Source organism: Delphinapterus leucas, chromosome 5 (genome assembly GCF_059928025.1).
Source record: "Delphinapterus leucas isolate spDelLeu-1000000601 "Yukka" chromosome 5, BTC_Dleu_Yukka2, whole genome shotgun sequence".
Lineage (NCBI taxonomy): Eukaryota > Metazoa > Chordata > Mammalia > Artiodactyla > Monodontidae > Delphinapterus > Delphinapterus leucas.
Window position 1 is genome coordinate 30297234 of NC_143133.1, and position 19547 is coordinate 30316780.

The 19547-nt window shown below is 35.9% G+C and overlaps 1 protein-coding gene across 6 annotated transcripts in view; it reads right to left on the reverse strand.

The window, feature by feature from the left end:
• The window catches only part of SEC24B (SEC24 homolog B, COPII component), a 94179-nt gene that overhangs the window by 5113 nt on the left and 69519 nt on the right, over positions 1–19547 (reverse strand). For 5 of the 6 annotated variants that reach the window (XM_022567114.2, XM_022567116.2, XM_022567115.2 and 2 more), the window contains 14 exons: positions 18471–18597; positions 17662–17771; positions 16466–16578; positions 14855–14973; positions 14435–14490; positions 13991–14197; positions 11972–12095; positions 11405–11563; positions 10250–10423; positions 9506–9616; positions 7550–7725; positions 6797–6934; positions 5249–5353; positions 4369–4461 (listed from right to left, as the gene is read on the reverse strand). In XM_022567114.2, coding sequence (XP_022422822.2) covers positions 4369–4461; positions 5249–5353; positions 6797–6934; positions 7550–7725; positions 9506–9616; positions 10250–10423; positions 11405–11563; positions 11972–12095; positions 13991–14197; positions 14435–14490; positions 14855–14973; positions 16466–16578; positions 17662–17771; positions 18471–18597 — 1812 coding nt within the window. The remainder of the gene's footprint in view (positions 1–4368; positions 4462–5248; positions 5354–6796; positions 6935–7549; positions 7726–9505; positions 9617–10249; positions 10424–11404; positions 11564–11971; positions 12096–13990; positions 14198–14434; positions 14491–14854; positions 14974–16465; positions 16579–17661; positions 17772–18470; positions 18598–19547) is intronic. The other variant, XM_089911584.1, reaches the window with a different exon arrangement.

Sequence of the window (19547 nt, forward strand, 5' to 3'; positions counted from 1 at the left end):
AGATTCGATGGAGAAATCAAAAGATTTACAGACAAGAAAAGCTAAGAGAATTCAGCACCACCAAACCAGCTCTACAACAAATGCTAAAGGAACTTCTCTAAGTGGGAGACACAGAGAAGAAAGAACCTATAAAAACAAACCCAAAACAATTAAGAAAATGGTCATAGGAACATACACATCAATAATTACCTTAAACATGAATGGATTAAATGCTCCAACCAAAAGACACAGGCTTGCTGAATGGATACAAAAACAATCTATATGCTGTCTACAAGAGACCCACTTCAGATCTAGGGACACATACAGACTGAAAGTGAGGGGTTGGAAAAAGATATTCCATGCAAATGGAAATCAAAAGAAAGCTGGAGTAGCAATACTCATATCAGATAAAATAGACTTTAAAATCAAGACTGTTACAAGAGACAAGGAAGGACACTACATAATGATCAAGGGATCAATCCAAGAAGAAGATATAACAATCATAAATATATATGCACCCAACATAGGAGCACCTCAATATATAAGGCAACTACTAACAGTTATAAAAGAGGAAATTGACAGTAACACAATAATAGTGGGGGACTTTAACACCTCACTTACACCAAGGGACAGATCATCCAAAATGAAAATAAATAAGGAAACAGAAGCTTTAAATGACACAATAGACCAGATAGATTTAATTGATATTTATAGGACATTCCATCCAAAAACAGCAGATTACACTTTCTTCTCAAGTGTGCACGGAACATTCTCCAGGATAGATCACACCTTGGGTTAGAAATCAAGCCACAGTAAATTTAAGAAAACTGAAATCATATCAGGCATCTTTTCTGACCACAATGCTATGAGACTAGAAATGAATTACAGGGAAAAAACGTAAAAAAACAAACACATGGAGGCTAAACAATACGTTACTAAATAACCAGGAGATCACTGAAGAAATCAAAGAGGAAATCAAAAAATACCTAGAGACAAATGACAATGAAAACACGACGATCCAAAACCTATGGGATGCAGCAAAAGCAGTTCTAAGAGGGAAGTTTATAGCTATTCAAGCCTACCTCAAGAAACAAGAAAAATCTCAAATAAACAATCTAACCTTACACCTAAAGGAAATAGAGAAAGAAGAACAAACAAAACCCGAAGTTAGCAGAAGGAAGGAAATCATAAATATCAGAGCAGAAATAAATGAAATAGAAACAAAGAAAACAATAGCAAAGATCAATAAAACTAAAAGCTGGTTCTTTGAGAAGATAAACAAAATTGATAAACCATTAGCCAGATTCATCAAGAAAAAGAGGGAGAGGACTCAAATCAATAAAGTTAGAAATGAAAAAGGAGAAGTTACAACAGACGCCGCAGAAATACAAAGCATCCTAAGAGACTACGACAAGCAATTCCATGCCAGGAAAATGGACAACCTGGAAGAAATGGACAAATTCTTAGAAAGGTATAACCTTCCAAGACTGAACCAGGAAGAAATAGAAAATATGAACACACCAATCACAAGTAATGAAACTGAAACTGTGATTAAGAACCTTCTAACAAACAGAAGTGCAGGACCAGATGGCTTCACAGGTGAATTCTATCAAACACTTAGAGAAGAGCTAACACCTATCCTTCTCAAACTCTTCCAAAAAATTCCAGAGGAAGGAACACTCCCAAACTCGTTCTATGAGGCCACCATCACCCTGATACCAAAAGTAGACAAAGATACTACAAAAAAAGAAAATTACAGACCAATATCACTGATGATTATAGATGCAAAAATCCTCAACAAAAACCTAGCAAATAGAATCCAACAACACATTAAAAGGACCATACACCATGATCAAGTAGGATTTATTCCAGGGATGCAAGGATTCTTCTATACATATAAATCAATCAATGTGATACACCATATTAACAAATTGAAGAATAAAAACCATATGATCATCTCAACAGATGCAGAAAAAGCTTTCGACACAATTCAACACCCATTTATGATAAAAGCTCTTCAGAAAGTGGGCAGAGAGGGAACCTACCTCAACATAATAAAGGCCATATACGACAAACCCACAGCAAACATCATTCTCAATGGTGAAAAACTGAAAGCATTTCCTCTAAGATCAGGAACAAGACAAGGATGTCCACTCTCACCACTAGTATTCAACATAGTTTTGGAAGTCCTAGCCTTGGTAATCAGAGAAGAAAAAGAAATAAAAGGAATACAAATTGGAAAAGAAGAAGTAAAACTCACTGTTTGCAGATCACATGATACTATACATAGAGAATCCTAAAGATGCCACCAGAAAACTACTAGAGCTAATCAATGAAATTGGTAAAGTTGCAGAATACAAGATTAATGCACAGAAATCTCTTGCATTCCTATACACTAATGATGAAAAATCTGAAAGAGAAATTAAGGAAACACTCCCATTTATCATTGCAACAAAAAGAATAAAATACCTAGGAATAAAACTACCTCGGGAGACAAAAGACCTGTACGCAGAAAACTATAAGACACTGATGAAAGAAATTAAAGATGATACCAACAGATGGAGAGATATACCATGTTCTTGGATTGGAAGAATCAATATTGTGAAAATGACTATACTACCCAAAGAATCTACAGAATCTATGCAATCCCTATCAAAGTACCAGTGGTATTTTATATGGGACTAGAACAAAAAATCTTAAAATTTGTATGGAGACACAAAACACCCCGAAGAGCCAAAGCAGTCTTGAGGGAAAAAAAATGGAGCTGGAGGAATCAGGCTCCCTGACTTCAGACTATACTACAAAGCTACAGTAATCAAGACAATATGGTACTGGCACAAAAACAGGAACACAGATCAATGGAACAAGATAGAAAGCCCAGAGAGAAACCCACGCTCCTATGGACAACTAATCTATGACAAAGGAGGCAAGGATATACAATGGAGAAAAGACAGCCTCTTCAATTAGTGGTGCTGGGTAAACTGGAGAGCTACATGTAAAAGAATGAAATTAGAACACTCCCTAACACCATACACAAAAATAAACTCAAAATGGATTAGGGACTTAAATATAAGACCAGCCACTATAAAACTCTTAGAGGAAAACATAGGAAGAACACTCTTTGACATAAATCACAGCAATATCTTTTTTGATCCACCTCCTAGAGTAATGGAAATAAAAACAAAAATAAACAAATGGCACCTAATGAAACTTAAAAGCTTTTGCACAGCAAAGGAAACCATAAACAAGATGAAAAGACTACTCTTAGGAGAAAATATTTGCAAACGAATCAACAAAGGATTGATCCCCAAAATATATAAACAGCTCATGTAGCTCAATATTAAAAAAACAAACAATCTAATCCAAAAATGGGCAGAAGACCTAAATAGACATTTCTCCAAAGAAGACATACAGATAGCCAAGAAGCACATGAAAAGCTGCTCAAGATCACTAATTATTAGAGAAATGCAAATCAAAACTACAGTGAGGTATCACCTCACACCAGTTAGAATGGGCATCTTCAGAAAATCTACAAACAACAAATGCTGGAGAGGGTGTGGAGAATAGGGAACCCTCTTGCACTGCTGGTGGGAATGTAAATTGATACAGCCACTATGGAGAACAGTATGGAGGTTCCTTAAAAATCTAAAAAGAGAATTACCATATGACCCAGCAATCCCACTACTGGGCATATACCCAGAGAAAACCATAATTCAAAAAGACGCATGAACCCCAATGTTCATTGCAGCACTATTTACAATAGCCAGGTCATGGAAGAAACCTAAATGCCCATTAACAGATGAATGGATAAAGAAGATGTGGTACATATATACCATGGAATATTACTCAGTCATAAGAAGGAACGAAATTGGGTCATTTGTAGAGACGTGGATGGATCTAGAGACTGTCAAACAGAGTGAAGTGAGTCAGAAAGAGAAAAACAAATATCGTATATTAACGCATGTATGTGGAATCTAGAAAAATGGTACAGATGAACCGGTTTGCAGGGCAGAAGTTGAGACACAGATGTAGAGAACAATCGTATGGACACCAAGTGGGGAAGTGGCGGGGTGGTGGTGGTGGTGGTGGGATGAATTGGGCGATTGGGATGGACATGTATACACTGATGTGTATAAAATTGATGACTAATAAGAACCTGCTGTATAAAAAAATAAATAAAATTAAATTAAAAAAAAAAGAAAGGAATAACTGGGGGATATAGGTTTCTTTTTGAGGTGAATGCTCTGAAATTAGATACTGGAAATGGTTGTAAACATTGTGAATATACTAAAAACTAATGCACTGTACACTTTAAAATGGTTAAAATGTGACTCATGGGAATTTTATCTCACAAAACAAATTTTAAACAAGTACACAAAATCCACTGACCATTTTCTGTGGTATTGATGCAAAATTCGGATACCCGAGCACATCCTCTATAAAGTTACTGTCACAGCTTTTTCCAATCCAAATGTAAAAAACCTAAAAATAACAATAACAAAATATTAAAACTCCCTAATCAGAAACCCAGTATAGCTACTTTTCTCAAAATTATCAAGCATAAAAGAGGCAAAGTATACTAACTCAAATCAAGTAGGAACAAACATGAAAGTAAAAAAGGAAACCTGTAACTGGCACATTTGGAATCTACATTCAGGAATCTAGAGTGGTTCATATCTTCTCTGCTTAAATGTCAAGGCTTCTCATAAAATATATTTTATTGCTTTCCTTACCTTTTTCCCAACAGGAATGTAATGCTTCAACCAGGATAACTGACTTTCTCTATATCCTACCCACTAGTTCCATCATTTCAATTACTGTCTCTGGACTTTAATTAATGCCTTCCACCCCTACCCTATTCCTGCCCCACCCCATACTGTGGCTATCAGAATCCCTTTCCTGCTCACAAGGCATCATTTATGAAGCCATCTTGCCCATTCTGACACCCTTCACCACCACCCTGTCCAATGACGTCTCCTGAACTCCTAATTATTAATGGCATTTCAGACAATGGATCAAGTTAAACTAGATAAATTCTTGAGGTCCCTTTGAATTTTATGATTCTTGATGGTAAAATCGTTGAAGACAGGAATTTATCTCTTTACTTCTCTTAAATAAATTGATCACCTGTGCCAGTTACCAATTTACTGCCTTTGGGTTCCTAATCCACCTTTCATTGCCTGATCTGTGATAACAGAGCTGGACCCTGTAAGTGTTTCTCCTTTTGCCAGCTGGAAGTGTTAAGCTTTTGTCAGTAGTGGGTGCTTACAGAGCCACAGTCCATAAGGAAAGCACCGTCTCGTGTCAGTTTCTCTGCAGACAATTTTTGAAGAGGTGGCTGAGGTACCACTCTGTCATTAACATGTATTGCACCCTGAAAAGAAAAAGATGGAATGTGAATGTACTTACATTACTATTATTACAGGCTGGAAGCTAATGGCCACTAGCTCTTTATGAAATACTGAAAAATGATACTTGAGAATTTTGTAGGATGCAAAAAATTACAGTTGACCTTTGAACAACATGGGTTTGAACTACATGGGTCCACCTATATGCAGTTCTTTTCAATAAATAAATAAATACTACAGTACTACATGATCTGCAGTTGGTTGAATATAGAACAGAGGACACAGAGGACTGACTATAAAGTTACACATGGATTTTCAATTGCACAGGGGTTGGTGCCCCTAACCCCCTCGTTGTTCAAGGGTCAACTATATTGATAATACATTACCACCTTGGCTGTAGAATCAAGACGCTCAGATGTATTTAAATTAAAAGATTCTTGAATGTATTCAAATTTAAAAGATAAAAACATGAATAAGTAAATGACCTGTCCATTTCCTTCCCTTCTGGGATCAGGATATGTTAAAAGTATGACTACTAAATCTGCTGCAAAGGACTTTTTTACATTCCTCCAGTAACAAAATACAGAGATGATTCCAAATAGCAGAGTTTTAACACAAGGAAGAAAAAAGACATTACATATTTGCATATTAAAAATACTGTTGGGGCTTCCCTGGTGGCACAGTGGTTGAGAGTCCGCCTGCCGATGCAGGGGACACAGGTTTGTGCCCTGGTCCGGGAGGATCCCACATGCCGTGGAGCAGCTGGCCCCGTGAGCCATGGCCGCTGAGCCTGCGCGTCCGGAGCCTGTGCTCCGCAGCGGGTGAGGCCACAACAGTGAGAGGCCCACATATCGCAAAAAAAAAAAAAAATACTGTTGGATACCAGATTTGGTTTACAATAATACAATCAAAGTTTCACTCTGATCACATCAGAAACAGTCAATATCTTCAAAATATAGATGAAACTGCCCACTCTATAGCGTACCTTTGCAGTAAATGTAAGCAAACCCACAAGGTGAATTACTTCCCATATGAAACTATTTTTTTTTTTTTTTTTCCGGTATGTGGGCCTCTCACTGTTGTGGCCTCTCCCATTGTGCAGCACAGGCTCCGGACGCGCAGGCTCAGCGGCCATGGCTCACGGGCCCAGCCGCTCTGCCGCACGTGGGATCTTCCCGGACCGGGGCACGAACCCGTGTCCCCTGCATCGGCAGGCGGACTCTCAACCACTGCGCCACCAGGGAAGCCCTGAAACTATTTTTGAAAACTCTGTAACTATGACACTATCTAATAGTCCTATTGTCCAATCAAATCCATAGTTAGTGTCCTTATTTAATGTATTATTACCACAGGGGGAAAACAGATGGAAGAAATTGCTAATAATACACTACTACCTTAGCTGTAGAATCAAGACACCCAAATAAATTTAAATTAAAAAATTTCAAACACATTGAAAAAAAAAATCATACCTCATCTGTCAGTCTGTCTATCCTGTATAGGTTGGGATGAATCATTTTCATTAGATGAACAAGTGGCTGACACTTTATCTGACACATGGCATATACACGATCATCCAGGCGTGTGCTCGTACCAGTTCTAAATGCTTTCTACATGGAAAAACGATACACATTTTTCAGTAAAACATAAATATAGTGGACAAATATTAAAACAAATATATACCATCAATCATGGAAAAAGCACAGCCTTCAAAGCAGACAGGCCTGGATTCAATTTTCAACTCTGACATTCAATAGGTAGGTATGTGAGCAAGTAACTCAGCTTCTCAAAGCTACACTGTCATCATAAGAAAAACAGGGAAAATAATACTCACCTCTCTAGGCTGCTGTAAGGATTAAATAAGATGATGTATATATAACACCTATTGTGGTGCCTAAGACTTGGGAAGATGTTCAATGAACAGTAGATCCTTTCCTTCAAGTCTCTTTCCAGGAGCACACACTACGAGTGCGCTATACGCACACCATTATTCAAGCTGCTCCCACATGTTAAACTGAGAGCATATGGCTGTATGAGACTCATCATGTATTTGTATACCGTCATTTCCCACTCACATTTTCCTGTTCAAAACTTTTCCAATGCTAAGCTGCATAATTGGCTAATCAAATATTTAAAACCCCTCAGAAAACCTAGGTTTCATTTTTCACCTATGTATCAAGAATTTCAAAAGACTTTATTAAATCTAACAGTATATAGAGAACTACCTGTTTGAGAAGGGCCAAAACATAGAGAGGAAACAACTTGAGGGAGCTGGGTGCTATCAACCCAGAGTGCTGTAAATTTGAGACAGTTGAGCCGTATGCAGATAATGAATCCACCACAGCGTTCACTAAGGCGTCTCTTGCATCTGATAGACTTGATGAAATTGATCGATCCACAGCTACAAAGCAACCAAAATGAAAAAGAATTTAATCATTAGATGCCAATGAATATTATGAGATACAATTTACATGCAATATTTAATAAAGCAACAAAAATTCCATTTTTAGGTTAGAAAAATACATTTCACTTGCTCCCTCAATTTAAAAGCATCTGGGCACTTCCCTAGCAGTCCAGTGGTTAAGACTTCCACTGCAGGGGGTGTGGGTTCAACCTCTGGCTGGGTAGCTAAGCTCATGTATATGCCGTGCGGTGCAGCCATTAAAAAAAAAAAAAAAATCTGCTCATTAGACAATTTTGGAACTAAATCTGAATACATCTGACAATCAGAACAAATCTAGATTGTTTTGGACCTTTTTGTTTTAATCTTTTTAAGTCTAAAAACACTTAATTGCTATTGATATTAGAGAAGATGTACCATCCATCTACTTCTGAGAAAGCTCTGAGTATCTTTTCATTACTCAAACAGAAGTCACGTGTATAAAGCATCGTTCTTTTCTGCATAAACAATGCAAGTTCTGCAATCTGAATTATCCCTTACGATCCTCTAATATCTTCTCTGTCATAGCATTCCTTAGTCAACAAAAAAAGAGGGCAAACTAAACACAGGTTCCCTAAATATAGACAATGAAGAGCCAGATATCAGTGTGGAACTTATTTTCCTCCAGGTACATATTTTAGTAAAACAGAGATACAAATGCCCAAATATTAAAAATAAAACAATTATTGAAAAATAGTTATAGTATAATTAATTTGAAATATAGGATAAAAATGATAATTAAAATATTGGGATCCTTAGTAAATGTTATTAAACTTTTTCCCAAAATAAGTAATAATGTTTATCTTTCTCCAGGACTACATGGAAAATAAGGTTCATTTTACCTCTACATTCATCTAAAAGGTAAATTCATTAAAAACAAAACACTGTGTTATACTAATTCTCCAAAGGAGTTTTTTAAACTTACATACAGTAAAATTTACTTTTCAGAGTGTCATATATGTATGTCAAATGCATAGCCATGTAATCACTGCCACAATCAATAACCATCATTCTAAAAGTATCCCCTGTGGCTGCCCCTTTGTAGTGAAATCCTCCCCCTGCTACCAACCCTGATAATCACTATCTATTCTTCACTCCCATAATTCTCACTTTTCCAGAATGTCATATAAATGGAATCATATGTATGTAGTCTTTTGAGTCTAGCTTCTTTCACTTAGCATAATGCCTTTGAGAGTCACACCCATTCACATATCAACAGTTCATTCCTTTTTATTGCCGAGTTATATTCCATTATATGGATGTACCATAATTTGTTCACGCATTCACCATTTGAAAAACATTTGAGTTGTTACCAGTTATTAGTGATTATGAATCCCACACATAATTTTTAAACTGAAGAATTAATAAGAAATATAAGAACAGTTCAATTCACACTGTTGCAAATGAAAATGTAAAACATATACTTTTGTGTGTGTGTGTGTGTTATGCGGGCCTCGCACTGTTGTGGCCTCTCCCGTTGCGGAGCACAGGCTCCGGACGCGCAGGCTCAGAAGCCATGACTCACGGGCCTAGCCGCTCTGCAGCATGTGGGATCTTCCTGGACTGGGGCACGAACCCGTGTCCCCTGCATCGGCAGGCGGGCTCTCAACCACTGCGCCACCAGGGAAGCCCAAAACATATACTTTTTAAATAAGGGATTTCTAGGGTAAAAAAAATGCCCAGGTTTCAGTTTTTAGGACAGGAAAATATATTTCACATGTTGCTTCACTTTTTTACTCACCCATGTTTGCCAGGAGGCAGATGGAAGCTTGTACATCAGCCCCTGCGTACACATCTGCTAGCGAACTGACCACTGGCAAGCAAAGTGTGTGCACTCTAATTCTCCGCTCACCTAATGAAAGGATGGATCCATGTCATTGCAAAATACATTAGACCAAGAAAGAAAGAAAGCAGACAGGTCAAAATATTATTCAAGCTATTGTTTTGATTGTATTAAATCACCATTTAATTTTGATTTTGAAACGCAAAAACAAAGTTTTACAGTAAACATGTCTTAAAGAAAATTAAACATTCTCCAAATCTGAACAAAGACTATGAACATATATTTTTTATATAGTCGAACATTAGGTTCTGGTTTTATCTTAATATCACTCATTCTAAATTATACGCAACATAATAAAATATCAGAAAACTTAGACTATGAAATAACAAATGTAGGCCTGAAGCGCCATGCAGAATTTCTTATGTTATGGGGAAAGAAAGAATGCTCAGGATGACACAGGTAGATTTAGTATGAGTTATTATAATAGCATGATCCTGGGAATACAAATCTTCCACAAGTCAAAAAAGATATCTTTAAAGATTCAAAAATGAATATAAAAAAAAGAATGGAACATATATTTGATTAACTAATACAAATTCCATTACTTCCCACTGGTGTTCATTCTTTCTCCCTATTCTCCCAGCACGTGAAAGGAGGGGAGAATTACTGTTGCAGGTTATATTTCATTTCTGTTAACATTACCCTTGCTTGATGTATATAACAGGGCTGTCTGAAAGCACACTAAGGAAGTATCCGTCAAACTTTCTTCAATTGACAGCTGTACTGCAAATCCAGCATCAGGATTGATGTTGGCGAGGGATAACAAATCAGTGGAACGGACAAAGAAGTTTCCATGAAAAGTGTGCATGGAAAGACCTACAGAAGAGAAAACTTGTTATAAAAGATGAGGTAACATTAGTATCTTTACCTCAGGCTAAAGCTACTTTTTTTTTTTTTTAATTGCGGTATGCGGGCCTCTCACTGCTGCGGCCTCTCCCGCTGCAGAGCACAGGCTCTGGATGCGCAGGCTCAGCGGCCATGGCTCACGGGTCCAGCTGCTCCGTGGCATGTGGGATCCTCCTGGACCGGGGCACAAACCTGCGTCCCCTGCATCGGCAGGTGGACTCCCAACCCCTGTGCCACGAGGGAAGCCCTAAAGCTACTTTTTAAAATAAAAAATATCTCTGATTTTGAATCAAAAGGATAACTGGAGAGTAGCAGTGGATTGTTGGTGGAGGTTCTAAAATATCAATTCAAAAACACCAATGCAGGTTATATAAAAGGAGGCTACACATTTAACTTGTATTGACGATCTTATAATATTTTCCTATAGGTAATTTGAAGTCAGACAAAATTTGAAGTCAGACAAAATTTCCTATAGGTAATTTGAAGTCAGACAAAAAAGACCTAACGTACAAAATTAAACAATTGAAGGTTACTATACAACTTACTTAAGAATTAAAATAAGGGATGAGAATCCCTCCAGCAAACATTCACATAAAAGAGATGATGTAAATTGAAGACCATGTGAATGATTAGGAAGGCAAAGATTATTAATTTGACGATTTTCACTTAAGATCTTCCCTATTCCTCAAATTCTTCTGAAATCACCTCCAATGTGGACTTTCTCTTGGGTTCTTTCTAATAAAGCAAAACATTACCTTTGGCCACTTATTCAAATTGCTTAAAAAATTGGGCAATTATTTAATAAGTATATTTATAACAGGGTATAGCTAACTGGATCAAGCAGAAAATCCTTTATGATCATTATAGGTAGTCAAAGGTCATCAGTATATGAATGCTTATTAATTTTGACAAAAGTATATAATATAAAGTATAATTTATATAATTTCATACCTTTAGTACACCTTATTCTCATAACAGCTTCAAATCCAATTTTTCTTGTGAGATATCGTTTTAGATCTTTTTGTAGCTTTTCTGCTTGTGAAGGATTGTGAGTATAGTGGAAAGATGGGTAATAATAGATGCACCCTGCAGAATACTTGGACATGCAAGCTTTAGAGAGAAATATAAGTATTAGCTACAGAAACAATAATATTCTACTTGTCCAATAGCAGTGCACATTCTGTATTATGAAGAAATCTAACTCGTAGTGGAAAAAAAACTAAAGTGGTCAAAATGGGGATAATATATATATCTGAGAAACACAAACATTTGTAAAATATATAATGAATTTACTGTTGAGCAGAATGGTAAAGGAATTGTATTTGAAAAAAACAACAACAACCCATAATAGCATTTTATATGTGTATAGTGCTTTAAAGTTTATGGGTAATTTTCATAGACATTATCTAATTCACATCTTTCTCCCCAAACTATTGAGAACTCTTAGTAAAGAGTTTAGATTTAATTATATGCTAAAAATGTTTATGTAAACAGATAAACACAATGATATCTCCTTACCTAGAGAAGCGAGATCAGAGTACTGTGAACTTAAAAGGAACAGATCCACTGCAGTCTGCTGCCCTGAGCAATCTAAAGCAAGTTTCTTATAAAAATCAGTTGCAGGGCCAAGATGCTGTACAACCTAAGTCAACAGGTCATAAAGTAAGAGCTAGAAACCTTGAATTATGCATATATTTCTGTCTGTTAAAATAAGGAAGAGGATATCCTCTGTCCCCCTATCAAACTAAGGAGTTTTTAAAATGTCTAGGTAGTTGGCACAAATTTCCTATGAGGATAATAACAATCGCTAACATTTATAAAGCACTTATGTGCCAGCACAGATGTTTTATATAAATTATTTAACCCTCATAATAACATATATCTCATAGAGTTACCAACATTTTACAGATGAGGGAACTGAGGCCAAAAAAAATGATTATGTAACTCGACCAATTACATTGTCATTCAGTGGTAGATGCTGGAATATAATAAACCCAAGAAGTCTGGCTCCAGAGTGAGTGCTGTTACCCATTACTGTACGTATACTGTTACATAACAACATGAGAGAATAACAGATTAAGGAAAGTTTTTCCTGTTGGTATGAGGACGTTTGAGCTGAGGAGGTGGCACCGGAGAAGAGTTAAGAATGCAAGAGCCGGGCTCCAAGTTCTTAATTACTATGCTACATTGCACAACAAAATGTTTCAATCTTCTTAACTATAGTGTATGACTATTATATCAGAGTTTAAAACGGAGGAGATACTTAAGGTTTTGAGTCCCAGGCAGATAGAGAACATTTCTGGAAGTTAACTGAGAAAAAAACCCCTAAAACTGTATCGAAGAATCAGTAAACACTCTCCTCTGTTCAAAACACCTCAGTATTTTGTAATGGATTACAATATAGTGCTATTCTTCTTTAGCAAATTGGTAAAGAATAAAAAAGCAACAATACTTAATGGTGGCTAGAAGATGAGTCCTTAAGAGTACAGGTTGATAAAATCCCCAGTAAGTAGAATACAATAGTAATTTAAATACAGTTTATACTCATTGATCCAATTATTTCACTTCTAGGAATTCATCTTACGGAAAAAACGAATACGTGGCTAAAGATTTATAACACTATTAAACGTGTTTAATTCATACTCATAACTAGTTGTAATGGCATTTTCATACATATATAAGTTGAGGTCAGACAAAACTTATGCACAGAACAAAAATGATTGTCCCAGTTCATTTATTATTTGAAATAGGGATTAAAATACCCTGACCAAATCTTCATGTAAAACCCTAGTAATATTCAGCCTCATATTCTTTTTTTTTTTAATAGTGAAAACACTGGCGACAACTATTCAACAGCTAGCAGGCAATTAATTAAATCAAGTTTTTCACATTTACTAAAAAACATTTTTTTCAGGAGAATTTTTAGATTTTCAGAAATCTCAGAAAATGCTATGTACTCTTCAATGAAAAAAGTCATTTAAAAAATATAGAATAATGTATGATACCCAGTTATGCTTATTTGTATTTGTATAACTAAATGCTATTACCCTGACAGTGAGATAATTGACTTATATTTGTTTCCACTTTCCAAGTTTTATACAATGATTTATATTACCTTTATAATAAAAAAGTTTGTTAGTATGTGCATGTTAAATTATAATATCTCAGACTTAGTAAGTATTATCACTTGTGAAATAGAAAAGAGCAGTGGAGTCAGAAAATCAAGTCACATCTTTACCATAAAATACTTAATAACTTTTGGCAAGACCATTTAATCTGTTTCCCCATTTGTAAAATGAAAGGGTTAGAGTAGATAATTTCTAAATTTCTATGACTTGTAAACAAAGTAATAAAAAGAACACACTGCAACACAAAAACAAAACAATAATTGAATTAAACTCTCTAAAAAGAAAACCAGTTTTCTTTTTTTTTTTTTTACTATCAATGAAGTAGAAAAATAGAATAACAAACAATTACACAGTCTATAGAGGTAGAAGACACGATCTTAAATATGACAGAGAAACTAATATAAAATACCTTTGTGCTTGATCTCTGATTAGGATCTTCTCTGGACTGCAGAAGTCCTGCCCCCAAGGAAGGTAACTGTGTCTGAAATACAGACACACGGCCACCTGTTGGAGACATTAATTTAAAGGCAGCCTGGAGCGCAGGACCCAGGGCACTGTGTGTTTCTCTTGTATTGGTGAACATATTTGGTAATGCATTCAATAAGTCTTTTATAAGCTGGGAAAACAAAGATTAAAAATTGAATTACTGAGAAGGCAAAGCAATATTATTCTTTAAAACATTCCAGAGCATAGTACGTGCCACTGCATTTCGGAGGACTGTAAAGTGAGTAGTCAACAGATATCTACCTACATTGTCTACTGCAATGTTAATATACACCAAGTAAACACATGTTCAGCATTTTAGTAATCAGTTGAAGTAAGAGAAATACTTTAAGAAAAAAATCAATCTCACCTCTTTACTTTCATACAGATTCACAAGTAAGCTATCCGGTGTAGGTAGAAAAACATCTATAGGGAAAACATATATTTTAAGCAAATGATAAATAAGCCAAAAGAATTTTGTATTAAAAAATCTTAGTTTTTCTAAGGCCATACATGTTAACGGGTACCATAATATTGCTTTATTAAATATATATATACGCTGTATGTATTATATGTGTGTGTGTGCTCGAGCATGTATAAGTACACACACATGGGTGTAAAAAACTTAGAATCAAGTATTTTCCAGGAAAACAGTTATTTTAAAACAAATACCAAAGTAGGCTAAATTATCCATATAGCATTACGACAAGATGTACTGTAAAATAAAGTAGGCTTAATTCCAAAATTCTGCTTTATTAATAAACAGAGTTTTATTTTATTCACTGCTTACCATCTATATCAGATACAATCAACATCTGAGGCTGTGATAATCCTTCTTGTAAATTGTAGAAGTGAATAGTGCTATCAAAGGTCATGAATCCTATTCTTGTTCGTGAATCTCCAGGAAGCCTAAAGAAAGAAACGATAATTTTAAAAACTATTTTTCATTCCCAATTTTATCTTTTTGGCTTTGCATAGTCCATTGAATTCACAGTCACTCATCTTTGTTGGACTGGCTCCTATTTCTAGGGCTATATTCTCATATACTTTTCCAGCAAGCTAACTCTTCAGTCTTAAAAACTGTTTCTTGGGGCTTCCCTGGTGGCGCAGTGGTTGAGAGTCCGCCTGCCAATGCAGGGGACATGGGTTTGTGCCCCGGTCCGGGAGGATCCCACATGCCGCGGAGCGGCCGGGCCCCGTGAGCCATGGCCGCCGACCTGCGCATCCGGAGCCTGTGCTCCGCAACGGGAGAGGCCACAGCAGTGAGAGGCCTGCGTACTGCAAAAAAAACAAAAAAAAAACAAAACTATTTCTTTGCAGAGGGTCTTCCATTGCCACACAATGCTGAAGTTATGTCTGAATTAAGCACTTGAGACTTAAAAAAGGGCAAATGCTTCAATCAAGGATAAAAATATGAAAACTCCAAGTTACTAACAGAATCTAAAAGCAAATCATTTAATGTCTATGGATGTTTTTAATCTTGAATGTCTCAATGTTATCAGTTTATTCACAGGCCAAGATCAGTGATATGCAATTATGGTGGCTACAGCTAGCACTCAGTAGAGCAAGGACTCTCAAACTCAAATGGAAGATGGGGGAAAAGAACCTTTTGGAATAACCTAGTACTTCTGACAAAATATTCATACATAACCACCCCTACACCTCTACACATGTCAAGAATCACTGCAATAGGAAACTACTCTTACTAACAATCTTAAGTCATATCTCTTATGAGTGTTGGAGTAGAAAGAGAAATGTATAAACAACTTTGTTTTCCAGAGATTTGGAAGGTTCATTTTTTAAGTTATTTACGGGTCTCCTTCATGACTAATACTGGTAGACACACAGGTAGGAATTAAAGCCAAGTATAAGCACCCTATGCTATACTCTGTTTCCACTTCCACAATAAAGCTCCTTACTAATGCGCCTGTTCAGTTTCTGGTTTCCTGAAATATTCAGCACAAAATCAATTCCCTCCTTCCCTTTATTTGGCTCATTCTCTCATTAGCACATTTTAAACTATCTTATGAAAAACTCCTTGCTCAGGCATAAATTACAGCTAGATTTCTCTCATTTCTCTCTTGATACCCTGGCTAAGTTGAATTTTCTGAGTCCCAGTGCTCAGATCTGCTAAGTCAGAGAGAAAGTTAGATGAGATCTAAATTCCTTACCAAGTATTAAAACTTTTATGGTTTTAAGAATCAGATATCAAGTCATAAATCATAATAATCTAAGTAGCAGGATCTTTATTCTAAAGTAGCCAGGACGTACTCTTTTAGTGACAAACGAATGAAATCAAACTTAATAAAAACCAACCCCATAAACTGCTAATAAACACTTCATACACGCACACATACCACACACACACACACACACATACAATGAGTAAAAAAATTCTTACTTGTCTAGATTTTCTAACAGTGACTGGCACAAAATTGTCAAATATCCAGCTTCCACTGCATTATGAGACACATCTAAAACAAACAAGTAAACTGCTGGTTGAGGTGGACGAAGCTGAAAGGAATAGAAATAATGTAACGTATTTAGTAGGTATAATTTATTCTTTTTATATCACAACTACTACTGGATATTTACTGAGTGTATTCAGAAAAAAAAAAAAGAAGATATGCCAATCAAGAATCATATAGGTCATATGCTAAAAATTAAAGATTACTTCTTACTTCACCACTTCAATTAGACGGATTCCTAAGGAGCCAGAACAGAGCTGGGAATATAACAAGTTGTGAAGAAGTTGTTGAGAGTAAAAGTGACCATGAGTTAAAATGGAAAATATATTAATATGGAAATAGACGAGAAAACAGTAGTTGGGCAGATGCGAAATTGGACACAAAGGATCATAAAAAAATCACAGAAATAAAGAAGGAAATGGGTCAAGCACCAGGAACTTCATACACATTAGCTGTCCCTATTCACCTTTTCCCACTAGCAACATTTTACATTTATGCAGACAACAAAGATTAGAAGTGAGGACACAGAAGAAATGCAAGTTATTATACAGATATTTTAAATGAGTAGAAATAATAATGAAATGAGCAGAACTTAGGCGAAGAATTTGTTTTTGTAAGTGGAAAAGAAGAATGAGATCTGAAGAATCAGTATAATTAAAAAACAGGTAGAATTTTATGATCAAGTGGAAAGAGAAAAGTCAGATTCAAGTTAATATCCATTTATCTTGATATTTGTACTGGGTGAACCAGTAAGATGGTGATATCTTTAAGAGCCTGAAAATGGCAGTTTTTGGCAAAAACACGAGTTTTTCTGTTTAAGGAAAATGGTAAAAAGAATATTTATATTCATTCCATGCAAGTAATCAAATCAAAATGACAGCAAATTGTAGATGCTAGTGCTCATCATGAAACATTACCGATGTTTCTTAGTGATATAACTGCATTCTTCTAGGAGATCAAGTAATCTTTACAAAGAGCTTTCTATTTATTAAGTATAAACTTTCAGCACTATTTCAAAAAATTCATACTATGGACAATTTCAAAATTTAGACAAGAATTCACTTAACAGCAATTTACAAATGACCAATACAATTGCATCTCATGACTAATTTTAACACTGAATAGTTACCATATAATCTGAAGAAGCAATGAACTCCACGGTTGAATTCTGAACTTCTGGCCGTTTATGAGGCTCTCCATAAGATCGGGTAAGGGGATTATACATAAATTCTTCAGGAACTAGATAAGATTAGGAATCCAGTACAAATTTAGTAACACACATACACGCCAAGAAATAAACTCCTCTATCATCAATATTTATGAGGTTTACAACAGTTCTGTGAAGATCTAATGATAAAAACTAATGCCTTAAGCCCTCTTTAAAAAAATAAATCAGGAGGATAAAAAACTTATTTACTGAAATCTGATGAGAAAACCAGGATACAAGTAATCTTGCTTCTTAGGCTTGTGTCCTATTTCTTATATCACATGACATGGAAAAGAAGTCAGACAGAAACACAGACTCGAAAGCAATTATACAAAGAGGACCTAAGAATGACTAAAGGGGACAATAGATACACATGCACACATGTGTTCACACATACTGGCAGAGATCCACACTGAGTTGAATGAACCAAATGTACAAACAGAAGACAACCTTAACTTGTCAGGGTCAAGCATAATTAGTCTGCATGATCTCATCTGCATGGCCTTCACTGCTGGTTTTACGAATTCTTTTTACTTTCCCCTCCCTGTCACTCTCCTCATTATCAATTATTCCCTTGGCCAGCCAAAACGAAGTGTCCCTAGCCTGTATTCTCTCCATTAAAAGTGGCATGGAAGTTTTTAAAGCAATGAGGAGAGAGAGACCAGATAACGGCAAAAATGTCAAAATGTTTAAAATATAAAACACACTTATTTTAAGAATCTGAAACTCACCATCATTAACTCTATAGCACAAATTGCATTTCCATCTACGTTGATCAATGAAGGATACAAAAGGGTTGATATATGTTCGACAAGATCGGCACCTCACGATGGTATTGGATGTTATCACTGGTAATTGCTAGGAAATAAAATAAAGCTGTTGTAGCAGAAAAAGCACTCCAGAGGAAAATGGACCACACACTGCTGTGCTCCATATACAGAATAGAAACCACACTTGTGTTTTGAAACTGAAACATTTTAATAAAATCCAGTGGTGCACTGAGCAACACAAGCAGCTATCAAGTTTTCTCCCTCTTCTGTCGCAAACTATAAAATAACACTAAAATAAAGTCAAACCAAATGTAATGAAAGGTACTGGCAGACAAGAAAAGCCTGGTTGGCCAAGAAAACAGAATAACCTCAGCTATCAGCTGAACTCAAGGAACAAGAGTGAGAAAGAAACATGCACCATATAAAAATGCCTTTGTCTTTGTTGCTTGCCTGCACCTGGTAACAGACTCTCAAGACCCTGCTTGTTAGACAGCCACACAGTCCTGTTGGGGACTGTGGCCACGAGAAACCAAACACAATGTGCCTCAAACACTATACATCTCTTTATGCTTAGCTTGGGAAAGGAACTTTATATTCAATATAAGAAATTTAGAAAATATGTTACATATTATTCTACCTCCCTGAATTAACCCCGATAACATTTTAGTATATTTCCTTCTGGCTTTTTTCCTATCCATACACAAACATTTATTTTTGTACTTAATTTTTTTCACAAAAATAATTTTTATTACATAACTACATATCATTTGTGAAAAAAATCAGGAAATATGTTTAACTGAAAATAAGAAAATAAAAAATCTTCCAGAATTCTACATTCCAGAGGAAGTCATTGCTGCCAATTTAGTGTATATACTTCCAGAAGGTATCACATATGGAATATGTATTTAGACAAAAATTTTCAGTGACTTCCCCGGTGGCGCAGTGGTTAAGAATCTACCTGCTAATGCAGGGGACATGGGTTCGAGCCCTGGTCCAGGAAGATCCTACATGCTGCGGAGCAACTAAGCCCATGCTCCA